General features: G+C 38.8%; 2 protein-coding genes across 2 annotated transcripts in view; both read right to left on the reverse strand.

Annotated features, from left to right (window-relative positions):
* Nucleotides 1-892: 892 nt before the first annotated feature.
* Nucleotides 893-1,690, reverse strand: LOC121374614 (glycine-rich cell wall structural protein-like). The gene has a single exon (XM_041501720.1). The coding sequence runs from the start codon at nt 1,688-1,690 to the stop codon at nt 893-895; it is 798 nt and encodes a 265-aa protein (XP_041357654.1).
* Nucleotides 1,691-19,625: 17,935 nt separating this feature from the next.
* LOC121374615 overlaps nt 19,626-20,192 on the reverse strand; it is a 30,502-nt gene continuing 29,935 nt past the window's right edge. The window contains exon 8 of the mRNA XM_041501721.1: nt 19,626-20,091. Coding sequence (XP_041357655.1) covers nt 19,893-20,091 — 199 coding nt within the window. The 3' untranslated portion in view covers nt 19,626-19,892. The remainder of the gene's footprint in view (nt 20,092-20,192) is intronic.

Here is a 20,192-nt window from a genome sequence, read left to right on the forward strand (position 1 = left end):
ACCCGGAAGTGATCTGTGTAGTGAGACCTAAAATGGTGGCCATTTTGAATTTCAAGATGGATGCTTAGGTCAGACAATTTTTGTTTACACAACTTCATTCACTGAGCTCATAAATGTAAACGGATACCTAAATTGTTGTGGGTCAACTGAGTAAATATATATATATATAAGAATATTTAATTGGCGTTCATTTTGAATTTCAAGATGGCTGTCATGCCTAAATAAAATGTTATCAGCGAGTTCATTGTCCTTAAAAATATAAATAGACAAGAATTGTGTTTCTATGTTAACTAGGAGTCAAAATATATGTAAAATATCCCAAAATTATGGCCATTTTGAATTTCAAGATGGCTGCCATGATCAAATGACTAAAACAAATGCTACCAATGGATTTCTAATTCTGGATAGTCTTAAAGGGACATTCCTGAGTTTGCTGCATTGTAAGATGTTTCCGACTAATAAAATATTTCTACGATTAAACTTACATATTAAATATATTTTCTTGATTAGAATATCAGTGTCTCTATATTCAATGTGTTTCTGGTCGTCTTAATATTTGCAAGACACCCAGACTGGATTTTGTCATCAAATAATTTCGTACGTACGAAAAAAAAAAAATGTTTTGGAAATAAAATGAAATTTAACCTAGTACAAATATTAGAACGAACATAAACACGTTTAATATACAGCCACTAATATTCTAAACAAGAAAATATATTTAATATGTAAGTTTACTCGTAGAACTATTTTATTAGTCGATAATATCTTAAAACATTGCAACAAACTCAGGAGTGTCCCTTTAAGAATAAAAAAAAAAAACATTTTACTGTAAAAGAAGCTAATTTACATAACTGCCTGGACTAATAACTTACGTAATAAAAACAAATAATATTTACCGTGGGTATCCGCTTGCAAGATCGCTCCATCTGTAAATGTTATCAAAAAATGTCTGGTTGGGACACACGAGATATCCCCTCTTTCCGAAAGTTGGATACGTGTTGTACCCCTGTCCTCCACCATTTCCGGAGTGACCTCCACTATTCCCGTAACCATTTCCGGAGTGTCCCCTGTCATTTCCTGAATATCGACTGCCTCCACCGTAGCCACTGTTTCCACCATATCTATCTCCTCCTTGACTGGGGTAGCCACTACCGCCACCATATCTATGTCCTCCCTGGCTGGGATAACCACCGCCTCTACTATGTGTAGGATAACCACTGCCGCCACCATTACTGGGGTACCCACTGCCGCCACCATGTCTAGGGTAACTACTGCCGCCACCATTACTAGGGTACCCACTGCCGCCACCATGTCTAGGGTAACTACTGCCGCCACCATTACTGGGGTACCCACTGCCGCCACCATGTCTAGGGTAACTACTGCCGCCACCATTACTGGGGTACCCTCTGTCGCCACCGTAACTGTTATAACCACTGCCTCTACCGCTATTTCTGGGATATGAACTTGTATCGGTGTTGCCACCTCGTGTACCGCCGTAGCCTACATGATTGCTTTTGGTGCGTCCCCCTTGTCTGCTGTAGCCAACGTTACCACCTCTACTGTAACCACCAGTAATGGGAATGCCATCGCCAAAAATAAACCCACGGTGTGCTGATTTCTTCGGCTTCGTCGAGGCCGTTGTCGTCGTTTCGTTGGGCGTAATCGCAGATGAGTGTGCTAGAAGCACCATGCAGCAGACTGCCAGTGTTATCTGAAACTTTATAAACAAATTATAGGTGATTTAAGTCCCAACCCATGACCAATTCATAATTTTTACTTAGTATCAAATTGGAATATTAAAAAAAATTGTTTTGTTTAACGACACCACCAGAGCACATTGATTTATTAATTATCGGCTATTGGATGTCAAACATTTGTCATTTTTATATATGTTTTAGAGAGGAAACCCGCTACATGTTTCCAGTCAAACTGTTCGCGAACGTTAGCTGGCTAAACTTGGGGTGGATACCATTACTGTTAAGACGGTGATTCACAAGTGCATTTCATTACAGCTGTAACTACTCTAATGAGTCGTCCGGTGCTAGTTTTCATTTAGTAAACTAGTCTGGGAGTGGCAATCCTCTTTGTGGTGATGCGATAGGGATATAATCTCTATTAAAGGGTCTCCTCAGAAGGGGCTGTCCTTGTATAGGTACGTGATAGCGATTGAACTCCGCATTGTGCGGAGATGCGGCCCTGATGATGTTTGTCGTTCAGATTTTCATTTGTATCCTTGTGTCTCTCCCAGACTTTTCATATCACTCTAACAGCCTAAAAATTGTGTTTCGGGTTTTTTTTCAAATACATGTCCATTCTGTTCACTTAATTAATAGAATATTTGCCTCACAACTTTGCGAAAGTTAGGTAAAATATGGTATTAAAACCAATCCTTGGTTTTTAGTTTATTTGAGTGTCTGTCAGTGCCTGAGTTTTTGTAATAGTAGTACTTCAAAATTAAGGCCACGCGAAACCAAAAAGGTACGTACATCTGAAACTAAGGTCAGAATTTAGCAGTCGGCTGTTGTAGCTAATGGTAGGGATCACCAGCTTTGCCGTCGAAAGAAATATATGTTGTTACTTACCTTCTTATTCTGCGGAGCTCGTTGAAGATCCTGGTAGAGAAGGTTTGGTGTTCCCGTTATATATACATGCTCGTATTCTTTACAGGTATTCTTTTATGGCATCGCCCTGCGTCTTGTGACTAAATGGTTCAATCTAGACAATTATTGCAACAGTGTTTTGATTTATGTTTACATTACCCAGTGTAAAATGGAGGAAAAAAATAAAAAATTGTTGGTTTTGGGGTTTTGTTTTTTTTTACGACAAATTGCTTTGCGACACATGTGGATTTTAAACGTCAAATTTACGTACGAAAATTCAAATTGTTATAATGAACAAGAAATAGAACATATACAGCTGGTGGCGATCAGCAAATGATAATTATTTTAATGTTGTTGGGACTGGGTTTTTTTTTCTCTCATCGACTGACTTGCCGGGATTAGAGAGTATACAAAAGCAATATTGTCTCTGCATGTGGCAGACTGTTTTCTGTTGTGCCTGTTACCTACATATTTATGTGCAAGTTATGCATAGAGATTGTTGCATGAGCGGGAGTGCCATATGGAATTTATTAAACGAGTTTCAGAATTACTTTATTCCTTGAGCGAGAGCGAATTTCATGAATTTCCCAAACGTATTTAATAAATATCGTATTTAAATACGATTGTAGTCGTTTTACAAGCGATGCTAATAACATTCAGCCATGTCAATTACAGTTACGTTGAATGATGTCGATTTTAGAAACCTCGACTACCGCAAGCTTGCATTTGCTATAGCGACTCGTGACGTCAGACGTGTGTCATAACAGTATTCAAGGTAGTCTAATGACCCATGACATAACGATAGCGTACGAAAAAACTATATTTATTTAACGTTTATTGTAAAAATAAAAAATAGAAGTTTTTATTTAAAGGGACATTCCTGAGTTTGCTGCATTGTAAGATATTGCTATGATTAAACTCCCTCGAACTTTGACCCAGCCGGAAGTTATTTGGTTTAGTACTACCTGTAGGCCTATTATACATTTCCACACAGCTATTTACACCGTGGTTTTATATAATTGTATAAATAATATTTCCATATAGCCGATGTGTATTTTTGTGCTGGGATGTCGTTAAACATTCATTCGTTCATTCATTCATTCGAATACAACGTAGCACGAATCAATCTGATTAAAATTAGCCCCACTAGTTAAAGGGACATTCCTGAGTTTGCTGCATTGTAAGATGTTTCCGACTAATAAAATATTTCTACGATTAAACTTACACAATAAATATATTTTCTTGTTTAGAATATCAGTGTCTGTATATTCAATGTGTTCCTGGTTGTCTTAATATTTGTAAGAAGCCCAAACTGGATTTTGTCTTCAAATAATTTCGTACGTACGAAAATATAATATTTTAGGAAATGAGTCATAATTTGCTAATGTGTTACACTGTACATTGTTAAATGTAAGGCTGAAATAAATAAAATTATATTGTCTACAAGTAGTGTTATTTCTTTATCCTATAGTGTTTTATTGTAGGATATAGCTGAGACAATGGTTTTGTGATGTTTGAGAAGTTGTTTTTGAAATATCATTGTCTTTCAGCAACTGCCCATTATTTTCAAGCTAAATTTCTGACATAAAAATGTGCACCACCTGGAAGGCCAAAAAACCGTTGTGCATGGCTAAATTCTTAAAATTTGGCACACCCTTTTAAAAGGCAAGTACAAAGGGTTGACAGTCCACAGGTTTCTTCCAATAAATCATCAGCCATTTTCTTCCTGTTGGTGCCGTTCGCACTGATTTTCTTGAAGGCAAGCCAAGGTCCATGCTCACTTTTCATCCGTGCGTCAGTTTTTGATTCTGACAGATTTCAGATAACGTGCGCTGGATTTGATGTGCATATTCCGTGCGTTGTTGTTTGTTGACAGATTATTCCAGTTTCGTGAAATCATAGAGGTTTACTAGGACATTGCAGTGAAATTATTTCGTTAGCTTTCTTTGGACATTCGCCGCATTCACCCTATCGATAAAGCATCATGACCACGATGGGAGCATAGCATTTCAAGAGGTTCTGTCGCGTGCGTCAGCTTTTGACATTTAAAGTAAATTCACTAAGTAACATGCGTTAAACTTGACTGCCATATCCCGTGCGTTTCTGTTTTGTTGACAGAACATTCTTTCTGGATGAAAATGTGATTCTCTAGAACATTGCAGCGAAATTATTTCGTCGGCTTCTGTGTTTGGTTATTATCTTGTATCTTCATACAGGGTATTTAGATAGATTTTCATTTTCCATCAAAACGATCGATACGATATTAGGTAACTAACGGAAATACCTCAAGCTTTAATCATTTTTGTAGTACAAAAAGTCGTATTGAACAAAGCAAAGTAGCAACATTATTAACTTTACTTAGAGACCATCTCAAATCAAAACTATCAATAATGTGTTCTTTAATAACAGCCCAACTGTACAATTAAAAAAAGTACCGTGCGGTAATGCAACCTTGACCATGATACACCTATTAAAGGGCAAGTGTCCAGTTTTTTTGTTTGTTTGTTGTTGTTGTTGTGTTGTTGTTTTTTTGGGGGGGGGGGGGTGGGGAGATGGTGTGGTGTTGGGTAAACTTAATTGCTTATTTTTGATGATCAATAGCTCAAGTATTAATCAGATTTTATTATTATTAGCTACCCAAAAATTTAATTAATATAATTTTACTTCCTTTTTTTTTTTTTGGGGGGGGGGGGGGGTCCAAATCAATTTTCCAATTTTTTGTTTTTGTTTTTTAATATATTTAATGTATAAATTGTAAAAATTTAAGAGTGAACAATTCGTGATATATATATATATATTATTTACAATGTAAAAATTTACCAACTTTCCACACGTCAAACAATTTTAATTGTGGGGTTTTTTTTAAGAGAGAGGGAGAGAGGAGAGATTTTAAACAGTTCTATAAAATTAGAAGAGATATGCGTGGGTGGGGGGGGGGGGGGGGGGCGGGGGGGGGGGTGGGGTGTGGTTAGAGAGAGAGGGCGGGGGGGGGGGGGGGGGGGGGGGGAGAGAGAGGGGGTGTAGATTTTGGGGGGTCGGGGGGGGGGGGTAGCGTGGTCTGTTTTTGGTTTTTTGTTGACCGGTCTTAAGGTGTATAGGTTTTTTTTGTTTTTTTTTTTGTGTTGTGGTCGTGTTTCTGGGCGTGTGTCGGCATCCGAAGTACAGGGGGGGGGGGGGGGGGGGGGGGGGGGGGGGGGGGGCGGGGGGGGGGGGGGGGGGGGGGGGGGTGGGGGGGGGGGGGTGGGGGGGGGGGGGGGAGGAGAGAGAGAGAGAGAGAGAGATATTTTTTTGTTTGCTTGTGGTTAGATTAGCCTTGGTACTCTTATTGAACAGTCTAATTATTGTTTCAGATGCATGCCAGAGGCATCCGAATACAGTTGCGATCCCAAAAGCAAGTTGAACCATCGCCATCAGGATCCTGTTCTGATGTTTCTGAGAATGGTACGAAGAAGAAGACGGATGCTGCAACTGCGATGAAGCGGTACAGAGCCAAATTTAAAGAAGACCCTGTAGCCTGGGCTGCACACAAAGCTAAGGAAGCTGAGAAATAGGATCAGGCGACAGAAACGCACAAACGATCAAATTGCCCGTGACCGAGAGACTGGTGCCCTTCGTCAAAGGAAATATGCTGCCAGTAATAAAGGAGCAGAGCTTGGAAATAGTAAGAAGAAGAAAAAAGGTTTTGACAAGAGCGGAAAAGAAATCAAAGCAATAGTACTGGAAGGATGCTCAACAGCGCTGTCGTGCTCACAAATCAGTCCAGAAGAGGAGACGAGAAACAGAAAAGGACCGGGAACGGCACAAAAAGAGAAGACTGGAGAAGAAAGCAACTGCTAATGCCAAGGATACAGGAGAAGGAAATCCATTTCCCACTAAGAATGCCATGCACAAGGCAATGTCCAGGGTTTGGAGCAAGCTGCCTAAGGACCCTTTGAAATTCGCTGAAATCTGCCATGGGTTGATAAATGGAACAAAGACAACCCCAAGGAAACGAGAAGCACTGAGAACTCTAGGTATAAACAAGAAAGTTACCTGCAGACGAAATTTGGCAAAGGATTTAGGATGGAAAAATATTTGTGAGGAAGTTAAGAGTTTTGAAGGGTGTGAATAGCAATGGAGCTAGACAGAAGCGAAAGACATTTGGTGTTACCTGTTTCGATTCAAAAGAAGTACCGGCTCCAACGCAAGTTCGCAGCTGAATTGGGCGTACATGTACGTCCAAATTACCTCAGTAGGGTAAACAGTTCCACACCAACTCCTGGGGAAAGATACAGAAAAAATAGATAAGATGCCACATGCATGGATGTTTTGCAAAACGTCAGTGATTTCTACTGCAGTGCAGAGGTTTCACGTGAACTGCCCTTCATGAGATCCGTTAATGATGTAAAGCACAACTCAAAGCAGCGTCGAGTTATGGAAATGGCAATAGAGAAGGCTCATAAAATGTGGCAGGAAAGAAATCCTAACCTCAAAGCCCATATGAGTGAATCCCTATTTCGCAGACTCAGGCCTAACCATGTATCCCTCCTCAGAACCACCAGAGCCATCCAGTGTCTGTGTGAGTATTGTACTGATGTACACCTGAGCCTCAAAAGCTTCAACCAAGCAGCTCAAGTTACAGGTAACACTCATCTGAAACTCAAGGATAAGTATGAATTGACGGAGGCAGCCTTGTGTCCAAAGCTGGAAGGAAGCCTGTTCCATCAACTCAAATGCATCAACAGAAACTGCGACCAGTGTGGGACATCTGTTTTACAAGACAAGTTAGCATCATTGGTACAAGACCATGGAAATAGAGTAGCATGCTGGCAAAGATGGTGCACTCAAAATTACCTCCACAACGGAATCCAAAAATCAAAGAAGGTGTTAATGAAGAAAACGGGCACTATTGGATCAATGGTAGAGGAAATATTGGATCAGTGTAAGCCACTTTCCCGCCATCTATTTGATGCCATGTGGCAGCAGGCCATGTACAGTCTCATCACCAAGAAATCGGCAGTCTGTGTCATGGACTTTGCTCAGAATTATTCATGTATACAACAGGAAGAAATCCAGTCGGCCCATTGGGCCATTCAGCAGGTGACAGTTCACCCTTCGGTTGTATTCTATCACTGTGAGTGTGAGGAGCATGACCATATCATCCAAGAAGCTGTTGTCTTCATCTCAGAAGACCTTAAACACGATGCACATGCAGTGAACCATTTCCGAAAGTTGTGTATAGCACATCTGAGGGAGAAGAGACACCTAGAGCTCAAGAAGATGATAAGAGTTTACTGATGGCTGCAGTAGCCAATACAAGTCTCGCCTGCCCTTTTCAGACATTACATTTTCCAAAGAAGACCTAGGTATGGATGTAGAACGTCACTACTTCGGGTCGCGCCATGGGAAAGGGCCATCAGATGGGGTTTCCGGAGTGGTGAAGTCTAAAACAAGACGTGCAGTAATGGCCAGAGAAAAAGTAGTCAACAGTGCAAAGGACATGTTTGACTTCTGCAATGATCAGTTAGTGAGAGATGACTGTGAAGGACAGAGGAGTCTTCTACTACGTTGGCACAGGAGATATTGAGCGAGAACGACCAGCTAGAGCAGTCACCCTTCTTTGGCAGGAACGACGAATCTCCATGCAGTAAAATCTGTAAAGCCAGGGGTTCTAGACACCCGAATGTTCAGCTGCTTCTGCAAAGCTTGCATTGAAGGAACTTATGGATGCCAGAATACTGCATACGTGTTACCATGGCAACGTCGTACCCTTGCAATGGAACAGGAGCCTGTTGCTACTAACGAGACAACTGGCCTTTGGGATCATTCATTAGAAGACTTGGGTAAAGTATATGCATTACAATATTACCATGATTATAGTTCAGTTCAGGGGTATAGAGCAAGTGTATTGGTTATGGTTACAATATATATGAATGGTTATTACTCAAAATAAACTCAGTAAGCAATAAAAACAAAATAAATGCTGCAAATTGTTTTATTCATCAACAATTTGTTTTGATGTTTGTCTCACATATATACATAAATATATACAACCATGTTTTTCTTTTATTATGTCACTATAAATTCAAATACATTGAAATACAAACATTGAACAAAGTAGAGAATATAGTACAGTGAACTAATTTTACTTACCATATAATTTTTTCAAAATTTTCAGTGACCAATGACTACTTTCCAATAGATGCCCCAGACAGTCCATTTGACGCGCAAGGTTTAATAGATTACCTAGAGAGAGAAAATGCTCACACACCTGCGACACCAGTTGCCGGCAAGCCTAGCCTCCCTGCAACAGAAGTTACCCATCCCCTTGCTGAAAGTGCTGATGGTATCTTTTATTTTGAAAAAAAAGGTTTTCTAAAATTTCCCTGTCTAAATATCAATCACACGTCAGGTTCTGCCATCTCTGTGGTCATGGTGGTAGATTTTATCATGTGTTTTGAATCTTTTCCCGTCATTGAGCTACTGGCAAACCTATTATTGCATCTTTTTCTTAACACGCACTAGCTGGAGCCATTGTCCAAACCTCTGGCAACCCTGAAAGTACTGGGTTCGGATCCCAGTCGAGGCATGGGATTTTTAATCCAGATACCGACTCCAAACCCTGAGTGAGTGCTCAACAAGGCTCAATGGGTAGGTGTAAACCACTTGCACCGACCAGTGATCCATAACTGGTTCAACAAAGGCCATGGTTTGTGCTATCCTGGCTGTGGGAAGCGCAAATAAAAGATCCCTTGCTGCCTGTCGTAAAAGAGTAGCCTATGTGGCGACAGCGGGTTTCCTCTAAACAAATCTGTGTGGTCCTTAACCATATGTCTGACGCCATATAACCGTAAATAAAATGTGTTGAGTGCGTCGTTAAATAAATCACTTCTTTCTTTCTTTCTTTCTTTCTATTGTTACTTTTTGTTTAGGGTATCGATAAAATCGAACTTCACCAGTACTACGCTGTGTATTTCTCGAAGACATACTACATTGGTCGTGTCACTGCTGCAGAAGATGAACAGTATGAGGTCAAGTTCCTTCATAAGATGTATCGGAATACAGTTTCACATTTCTTCTTGCCAAAGAAACCAGACATAGACACGATTAAGAAGCAGATATTCTTCTATGGACCCATTGGAGTGAACGGCACCCCGGATGACTTCACCATTGAAGATGGTGTTCTGAGTGCAATCATGCAAAGATATACTGAACTTAAGAAAAAACTGCATTAATTCTAAGGATGCTTCACTGCCTAGCATTTCTTGTCCTCATAGGTCATCATCAAGTTGAGAATGAGTTAAGATTCAGAAAGTGTAATTTGAAAACGAAAAAAGTGTTTTCCTGTCTTACCTGAATATTTGGTGTCCTTATACCCGGTTGGAGTATTGTAGGCAAAGGCCTATGGCCCCGCTATGTTTGGAAAAGTTTATATCCCAATGATTCCTGTTCTTGTTAGATGGTATCATACTGAACTCCTACAGTTTCCCTCTGATGCTAACTATCTGTCAAATATGATGCACGTTATGAAATAGTCTGTCACAATGATGCACCTTAAGATCATTTCCCTTGCTTAATTGTCCTTTCAACAGTAGACAGTTAAGAGAAAAGATCATATTAAATGGTAGATAAAGTGGTTATCAGAGGTTATCATAGGAAAAAACTGAGCTATTCTTGAAAAAGGTCCACATGCAGTAGTTTTAGGTGAGCCGCTCATTGTTGGCACTTTTCAAAACGTTGATTTATTCTACTCTGATGTATTTTAACCCAATTGCTGGTTTTGTTTCATGTTAGTGTTCAAGCGTTTAACATTTTTCTACCCACATTTGATAAATAAAACTGATATTAATCAGAAAATATGCCTTTTTCTTCATGATTTGATTTGTCTGTCAAAAATGATGCACGTTAATCGACTGTTAGTTTAAAGGGACATTCCCGAGTTTGCTGCATTGTAAAATGTTTCCGAATAATAAAATATTTCTACGATTAGACTTACACATTAAATATATTTTATTGTTTAGAATATTAGTGTCTGTATATTCAATGTGTTTCTGGTCATCTTAATATTTGTAAGAAGCCCAAACTGGATTTTGTTTTCAAATACGAAATAATTTTTTTTAGGAAATATAATGAAAATTAACCTAGTATAAATATTAGAACGATCAGAAACACATTTAATATACAGCCACTAATATTCTAAACAAGAAAATATATTTAATATGTAAGTTTAATCGTAGAAATATTTTATTAGTCGATAACATCTTAAAACATTGCAGAAAACTCAGGAATGTCCCTTTAAACCGTATATAAAGAGCAACGAATTGTACGATAAATGGTATCTAACGAACACGAATACCAGGTGTGAAAAAAAAAATATATATGTATGTTCCATGTAAAACTGGTTTATCTTTCTTGCGGTTATGCATTCCAAAGTAATCAGTTTCAGGTTAACTTTTAAAGTTTGTTTTGTTTAACGACACCACTAGAGAATTATGAAATTTAGATGTCGTCTCCAAACAAAGTTATCATCGCGTAATTAAACTTATAAAAGGCATTACCCTAGCTATTGAAAAACCTGGGTAGGGATAGATTTGACACAATTTGAAATTTTAACCCCCTTGTCACTGTTTTGTAACACATTAGCATATTGTGACTCAAATAAAATGAAATTTAACTTAGTACAAATATCAGAACGATCAGAAACACGTTTAATATACAGCCACTAATATTTTATGCAGAACAATATATTTGATGTGTAATTACAATCGTTAAAAAGTCTGTTAGTCGATAACATCTTAAAAATTACAGCAAACCCAGGAAAGGCTTTAATAACTATTACCTGTGGATCTAACAGCATCCCGTTGGAGCGCATGCCCAGTTGACCTTTCATTCGACCAATCAAAGTCTTACTTGCAGAATCACGTCAGTGATTAGAAAAGAATTTCAAAACAGGGGGTATACAAAATGATTCGGGTGAATTACGAAGTATGCCGTAAACTAATTTCAATATGCAATTTTAATGTTGAACTTTCGCTTCAAGACAGAAAAAACATGATAGTATAGCCATAAAATATATTTATTCTAGTACACAATCCACAGTTTATTAATGCACTTGTCCTCACGTTTGTAATGTTGAAATAGGCCAACAGGTCGCCTATTTAATTGAATTGAGTTAGGCTATATGAACCACGGCCGTAACAGCCGAGGATTGCGTATATAAACTTAATGCAAAATGGATACGATAATTATTTAATCCTGTTGCCGTAGAAATGAATCAACGTTCGGCCATACAGTGTTAATTAACTATAATTATGTTAAACACCAGTAATTAAAAATGTACTAAAGCCTTTCTTTTCATACAATCTTTAAAAAAAACCCACCCATAAAATAAATATTATGGTGGTATATTTAGGACACACACGTTTTTCATACTTTTAAAGATACTGAACTTCGACTTATATCTTGAAATCTGGGCTTGTTTTGTTGAGTGCTTAACTTATTATTTTGAAATGTCGGCATATTATTTCAAGATTTCAACTTATAAGGTCAAGCTCTCGACCTTTTGTCAAGACTACATGCCACTGAAGGTACGTACGCATTGACAAGAGATAAGTATAGTATTCGACGATATGATATGTCATTAGCCCGAGTACTCTGACTGTAAGAGAGCTAGACGGACATTTGGACATAAACACGCTCTCATTACAGTCAGAGACCAACCTATGTCTTTTTTTGGCAATTCCTGACTACCAAACGGTAGGCAACGAGTCCCGCTCTAATACCACAACAATCCTATGTTTGACGTCAAATACCTTTACATCAATCATTTTCGAGTTAAGTGATACAAAAAAATCCACATATTAATCACTAATACACTTACTACAGAAAGAAACCCGACAGCACCCACATTCAGCTACGCTTCGTGACACTCCGTCGCAACAATTGCAAAGCTCGGCGATCTATTTCGAGACGTAGACCACGTGATCGCGCACTGGGCGATTCCGCCTTGTGCAGCAGTTACAGGGGCCGTCTCATATCAAGCGGTTATTATTTTCATAAACAAATCGTCAGTCAAAAAAAAGAACTTGTAAATCAGCGACAAATATCATTGTCGTACTGTTAACCCACGCCCAATGCGTATCGATGGCCAGTAAATCTCATTAATTGTGGCTACATTCTACGCTGAAAAAAAGTTCTAAACCTTTTTTTAAAACTCCCACACACCCTCTCGTTCTGAGTACAGTTTGTGGCCCTGATCAGAAATCGTGGTAGCGTACTTGAACATCAAACTGATATAAGCAGGTTAATTCCCGACATCGGACCTGGCAGTCATTTGTGGCATACATGCATACGGCGAAACTCATCGCCATCGGTCCCCTAGGCGTCAGCTTGTCTACTATGACGGAACTCCTGTTCTACAACTGATCATGGAGTATTGTGTTACAGAATCGGGTCTTTGTTCAGTTGTTGAAAACAATTGGGCTGTGTTCTACGTAGGTTAATTCAATTGTCAATAATTATTAACTACCATACCTATATGTGATTTACATTGCTTGGATAAAACGATCGTTCATATGAAATTAGATATTAAGCAAACAGAATACTTACAACCAACCCAAACAAAAATTTGAACTATTTTTATTACTTAATTTACTAGTATCCTACATGGGCGGATCCAACGGGGGGGACCAGGGGGGGACGCGTCCCCCCCCAAAAAAATTGTTCAAGTGCCCTCAAAATGTCCAAGTGCCTTTTTGTTTGTAGAATTTTTTTTTTTTTTAAGGTAACAATAATTATATTGTAGATAAATGAAATCAAGATTTTCGTGTACATGCGCAAGCTTGCAGATATGTGTCTGTGTTATTGAGTCTCATGGGGCCCCATTGAGGTTCTAACGCGAGTGACGCCAATTTACTTCATTATTGCTAGTATATTATGAACGTAGAACTGTAGGAATTCATATTAATTGTAAATATCAAAACTTGTAGTAAGGTGCCACTTTTGACGAGTCAATGTGCCCTTCTTTTTTTGGTCCCCCCCCCCCCCCCTAAACATATTTCCTGGATCCGCCCATGTCCTACCGCCTTTTTCTTCTTTATTTTTCTTTTGCTTTTTAATGAGATATTACACCCACAAAGTTTCACATTTGAGTCATTTCCGCATATTTCTTAGGGGAGTGGGTTTCAGCTCAGTCGTTTGAGTGTTCGCGTCGCAGGATCGAACAACCTCGATGATCCATTCAACCAATTGATTTCTTTGTCGTTCCAACTAATGCACCAGAACTGGTCAGTGGCCTGTGGGAAAGTACATATAAAGATCCATTGCTAATGTAGCGGGTTTCTTCTCCAATACTCATATTAGAGTTACCAAATGTTTGACATCCAATAGCTAGTGATTAATTAATCAATGTGCTCTAGTGGTGTCGTTGAACAAAACAAATTTCAATATTTTTTAGTTTGATCTGAATAGCAAAAAACAACTAGAAGATAAGTTTTAAAGATCGAATGAGCTATGCACCGATTCAATTTTGATTTGCAGTAACAAGCATTGCCATCCTTCCCCCTTAACGCCTCGGAATACATCTTATGATACCCCATCCCCTCAAGAGCGTTACGTAATTTGTTGGAGAAAAAAAACCCCACACACCACACTCTACTACTGTAACTAATGACTAATTCATAAAACATAAAAATAATCAAATTAAATTACTACTTACTTTATCTTTCATAAGAGGAGGCAGTTTATGTAGCACATACTTTTGCCGTATCCTGTCGATAACACCCAAATTATCCTTCAAATTCAAAAATGGAATCAATAATGTGTATTGTTTTGGTTTAATGACGTAATGAAAATCAAATTCATCCAAAACGGCATTAGCCAACTCTTCCATGTTGTAACTTCGCTTGATATGAGACGGCCCCTGTAACTGCTGCACAAGGCGGAATCGCCCAGTGCGCGATCACGTGGTCTACGTCTCGAAATAGATCGCCGAGCTTTGCAATTGTTGCGACGGAGTGTCACGAAGCGTAGCTGAATGTGGGTGCTGTCGGGTTTCTTTCTGTAGTAAGTGTATTAGTGATTAATATGTGGATTTTTTGTATCACTTAACTCGAAAATGATTGATGTAAAGGTATTTGACGTCAAACATAGGATTGTTGTGGTATTAGAGCGGGAATCGTTGCCTACCGTTTGGTAGTCAGGAATTGCCAAAAAAAGACATAGGTTGGTCTCTGACTGTAATGAGAGCGTGTTTATGTCCAAATGTCCGTCTAGCTCTCTTACAGTCAGAGTACTCGGGCTAGATATGTCATATGAGAGCTCAAGATAATAGGTTCATCCTTCAACATCAATATAATAAGTCGAGATCTCAACATAAGGCCCTTTCGATTAAGGTGATCTGCGCGTACAAACGTGCATTTTCATATCTAAATTTTCGTAATTTGACGTCATCAAAGTACTTTTAAGCCACAAGTAAACATCGATCGACCCTTTTTTCTGCGCATGCTGAATGCATACTCGACTTATTATCTCGAGCTCTCGACTTATTATCTTGAGCGCATTACAGATTATCTCAACTGCTCAACTTAACTTCAGGGATTGATTTATCATTTCAAGCTCTCGACTTTTTTTCTCTTTTTTTTTTTTTTTTTTCTCTTTTTTTGAGTGCGACTTATATTATCTCGAGCCTAAATCAGTTATGTTGAACGCTTGACATAATAGATGGATAGCTTGAGATAATAATTTGAGAGCTCAAGATCATAAGTTAAACAAAATTCCATTAGTAGCAAGGGATATTTTATATGCACACTCTCACAGACAGGACAAAAAATACCACGGCATTTGACCATTTGTGGTGCACTGTTTGGAACGAGGAAAACCCCAATCAGTTGAACGGATCCACCAAGGTGGTTTGATCCTGCGACACAAGCACCTCGGGCAACCAACAGACTGAGCTAACCCCGTCCACGCCCAGCCAAAAGAAAATTGCAAAAGATAAAGACATACTTGATGATGAGAGTTAAAATGTTGAATGCTCGACATAATAAATCAGTAGCTCGAGAAAAAAATTCCAGTTGCAGCAAGGGATATTTTATATGCACTTTGATAGGCTTTTGATATACTAGTCATGAGACACTGGTTGGTACGGGGAAATCATTCAGAAAATTATCACTGAGGAGATTCGTTCCTATAATTAAAGAAGTCTGCCGACATCTAGATTCCGCTCCCTAGAGAAAAGATTGTAGAAAGTTTCCTCTGATGACTATGTGTCAGAATTACGTTTGACATCAAATAGCTGATGATTAATTAATCAATATGCTCTAGTGGTGTCTTTAAACAAAAACAAAAAACTTGTATCTCACCAGACTGATCTCGCTAATGCATTAAAACATGTTTTAATTTATCCAATAAATAATTTGTAATGTAAAATTAAAGATTGATTTAGTTCTTTAACAAATAAATTAAACCCCTGGATCTATATATATATATACAGTTGAGCAGTCACCTAACCCGGCCCGTACGTATTGGTATGATTCGCGGTACGGCGGCCGCATAAATAGACTCCCGATATTTCTAGAATTTGTATGCTCCCAAATAACGTTATAAAAGGCGAAGTGTGATTGGTCGATATTTACATTATTATTTACAGACGAAATGTCACCTGCAAAAGAGAGTTCACGCAATGCAGTTAGCTTTACTGGTAGACCAGTAAAGCTAATTTTAATCAAGATTGAGCACGAATCACATGTCTGCTTCTTTAGTGGTAAAGCGGTCGGTCTAGGATCGATCCCCGTCGGTGGGCCCATTGGGCTGTTTCTCGTTCCAGCTAGTGCACCACGACACACAGGTCGTGTTATGTGCTATCCTGTCTGTAGGATGGTGCATATAAAATATCCCTTGCTGCAAATCGAAAAAGAGTAGCCCATGAAGTAGCAACAGCGGGTTTTCTCTCTCAATATATATGTGGTCCATAACCACATGTCCGACGCCATATAACCGTAAATAAAATGTGTTGAGTTTGTGGTTAAATAAAACATTTCCTTCCTTCCTTTATAATTGGCTTCAAGTAGTGATGTATACAGCTCTGGATCAGATGAATTCACTGCTGTGAATTCCTTGAATCGTCCAGATACTACAACTGTTTTCATTCACAATATTATACGTTTGTCAGATCATGACCCTGCTGGTATGCACACAGAAAGTCAACGGACAAAATGTCTACCATTAATGTGGTATCTCGGCCAGCATATGTGTGTGTGTGAGTGTGTATTATGGGGGGGGGGGGGGGGGGGAGAGAGGACAGAGAGGTGTATGAGGGTCGGGAAATTGGAGTTCCTTTCTCATTACAAAATTTTGAATAATTAGAGGATGCTTCATTTTTGGTTGTATGCCTCATTAGCTTGTGATAAAACACAAACAAACAAACATTTAGAAACTGGCGTTTAAAAACAAACTTCGTTTAGTGATGTTAAATGTATGATAGCCAAGTTGACATTTTTTCCACTAACATTTAGTGTTGGCATTTTGTCCTACGTCCATCTCTTGTAGGTCTTGCTTGTTCTTTCCCAATGACAAAGTTTGTTCAATTGCTTGGGAGTGAATCATGTCGGAAGTTGTGACGGAACATGCTCTTAATTTCTTTTCGCCTGTGGCGATATTAATTGTTTTAGAGGGCCGTGTGCAGTCCCAATATGCACTTAGACTAGGTGGGCACTTTGTTACGTAATACCTCCGCAAGACGGTGGTCGAGCTGTTCCCAATAAACACCCAGACCAGATGCGGAGGCCATGTGGCCAGTAGTTATGTAATACCTCCGCGAGTTCTGTTTTACGGCCGAAGATTTTTGGCGATTGGCGACAGCTAATCTGACAACCTAAGAAAAATATGCCGTCTTGGTCGCTGTGGAAATATCACTTGTAGGTATTCGGTACCGCCTTGTACCCCCAGGCGATATTCGGATTTGTAATAAATAGCTAGGATTTAGATTTATCGGAGAAACAAAAGGAAGGCTCCCAGGGAACGTTAGACCGTTTGGACTTGGTAAATATATATTTTTCTGCTCTGTTGTATAACCTTGATGTGATTGATGTGACTTGAAATATTTTAATACTGTATTATACCAATATTATTTAGACAGTGTTTCCGGTAAACTGACGAAGTAAATTGTAGCCTTCACTGTCTAAAATTATTAAAGCTTAACCAGTCATCCTAGAGGACCTAGGTAAACTGTAGGTTAGTGTCTTTATGGTGATATGTACCAGTATTAATTCTGTATTACAAGGTTACTGAATGAGTAGTTAAGGGTTAATTAAAAATTAACCAAGTAGGAATAGAGTTGTAATTCCTTTATTAATTAAGTTCCCCTGGAAGCGTTTCTCAATTATCAGACGTGAGTGTGTTGTATCACGGTGAAGTGATTAGAATATTGTGTAAACTAGACACCTAGTGATTAACTAATTTAGTGATTAGTTCTGGGTTGTTATTATTATTGTTGTTGTTAACTAATTAACTGCGGCAAATATATTTGTCAGCTTAAGGTTAATACAGATTCCAAAGAGTATTGTGTTTTGTTGTGTTTTCTAGTGAACTAATGTGCTATTATTATATATACTTTATATAAGATCTTATCTCTGTTTATACCTAGAGCCGAGTCACTTGGGTATAACTGCCCGATACAGAGAGATCTAATAGATATACAGTTAGGAGAGATATTTGGATAATCGTGTTTTATTCATTTACGGGTATTATAGGATCCCCGTGACAGAAGTTAAGAGTTATTTTGTGTCTGGTGTCAGCGTTGATGTAGTGTTCGTTATACACGTCTTAAGTCATACTAATTCTGTTACAAATTTCCACAAGGCATATCACTGACTTAAACTATCTGCAAGAGCAGATGTATAGCCTATGTGGAAGCTTCCATTAATGGCAGCAAGTGCCACTGGTGTTAGCAGTATTTCCTTTTGGTTGCTTTTCCACAACATACAGTTATGCAAATGTAACCCATTTGATCTTATGCGAAGACATATTGATATCAACATGTGGTGAACACTCGGGTGGTTCAAGAAGATGCTGCTGCATAAATATGTCCTACTGTTCCTGGTTAGTTATTTCTGTTTAATCTGACCCGTTGCCAAATCTTTAATGCAGATATTCTGCAAAACCAACGTTCAATATTTCCATTGTTTGAGTTGAAATATAGACTTTTTGGTATACGTTTTGAGACTGAGCCCATTTACGCAATGTTCTTGTATTTGAAGAAGCAAGGATTCACATGTTTTGACCTCGTGTTGGGAAAGACCCTGCTACTATATGAAATTATTATAGTGTTTCCTCTCTTAAGACTACACGTCAAAATTACCAAATGTTTGACGTCCAATAGACGATGATTAATAAATCAATGTGCTTTAACTTTAACCTTTTTAAAATCGTACATATGTGAACACTACGTCCGATTCCATCTCCGTGTGAATACGCCGCATGATCGGATCCGTACCCGTGTATATGGGTTATTTTCCATGCGACCTTCAACAGAAAACTAGAACGGCAACAGTTAACGACACCACTAGAGCGCATTGATTTATGAATCGTCGGCTATTGGATGTCAAACATTTGGTAATTATGACACAGTTTTAGAGCAAATCCGCTACATTTGTACATTAGGGGTAGGCATTTTTTATATGTACCATCCCACAATACCGCGGCCTTTTGATGTCCCAGTCGTGGTCCACTGGTTGGAACTAGAAATAGCCCAATGGGACCATCGACGGGGATTGATCCTAGACCGACAGCGCACCAAGCGAGCGCGTTATTACTGGACATAATTCAACAGAAAACCAAGAAATCGATTTTATTTTTATGACAAACACCCCCAACCCCCCCCCCCCCCCCCCCCCCACACCGTTTAACGAATTTCTCGCATGCGCCACACCAAAATATGTGCACATGATCAACGCCATCATGCTCTTGCAATATGCAGTATGATAAAACCGCAAACAACACTTTCAAGTGCATTACAAGGTAACTGAAATAAACACTGTAAGAAGCAAATGCGTTTTAAACAGTTTTATTGCCAGTTGTGTTACATTTACAACCGCACAAGGTAAGTAAAACTGTTGATTAAAATGAAAATAATAGTGTCATTATTCTTGTAACCGTATTAGGTAAGTAAAAACTATTATTTCCTGTTGCATTTCAAGTAAATAATAAGTATCAGTTCGTTGTGGTATTGACAAGTGGTCGATACTTGTGCATCTTGCGTGGACTTTTGTTAGGGTCAGTACTTGCGCAGCTGGAGTTGAACGTGTTAGGTCAATTCTAGTGCTGATTGCGATAACACTTGATGGACCCACACTCACAGCAGGTAGGTAACAGGATCGTATCGAAGACAATTCTGTTGTTAACTGCTCTGTTTTCGCAGTAGGCCCACAGACTCACACGACTGTATGTAGTGATGCATCGGCTTTCAAACTCGCCGTAGTAATTGTGAGCCTTGCATTTGTTGCAAAATTCATTTCTGTTAAAGAAAAAAGTTAAAAGAATTATCCAAATGGTCCAGATACTCCTATCTCACCCTTTATAAATGATCTATGGATTGTGGAAAAGCAGGCTTGATTG

Source organism: Gigantopelta aegis, chromosome 6, assembly GCF_016097555.1.
Source record: "Gigantopelta aegis isolate Gae_Host chromosome 6, Gae_host_genome, whole genome shotgun sequence".
In the NCBI taxonomy this organism is placed as follows: Eukaryota; Metazoa; Mollusca; class Gastropoda; order Neomphalida; family Peltospiridae; genus Gigantopelta; species Gigantopelta aegis.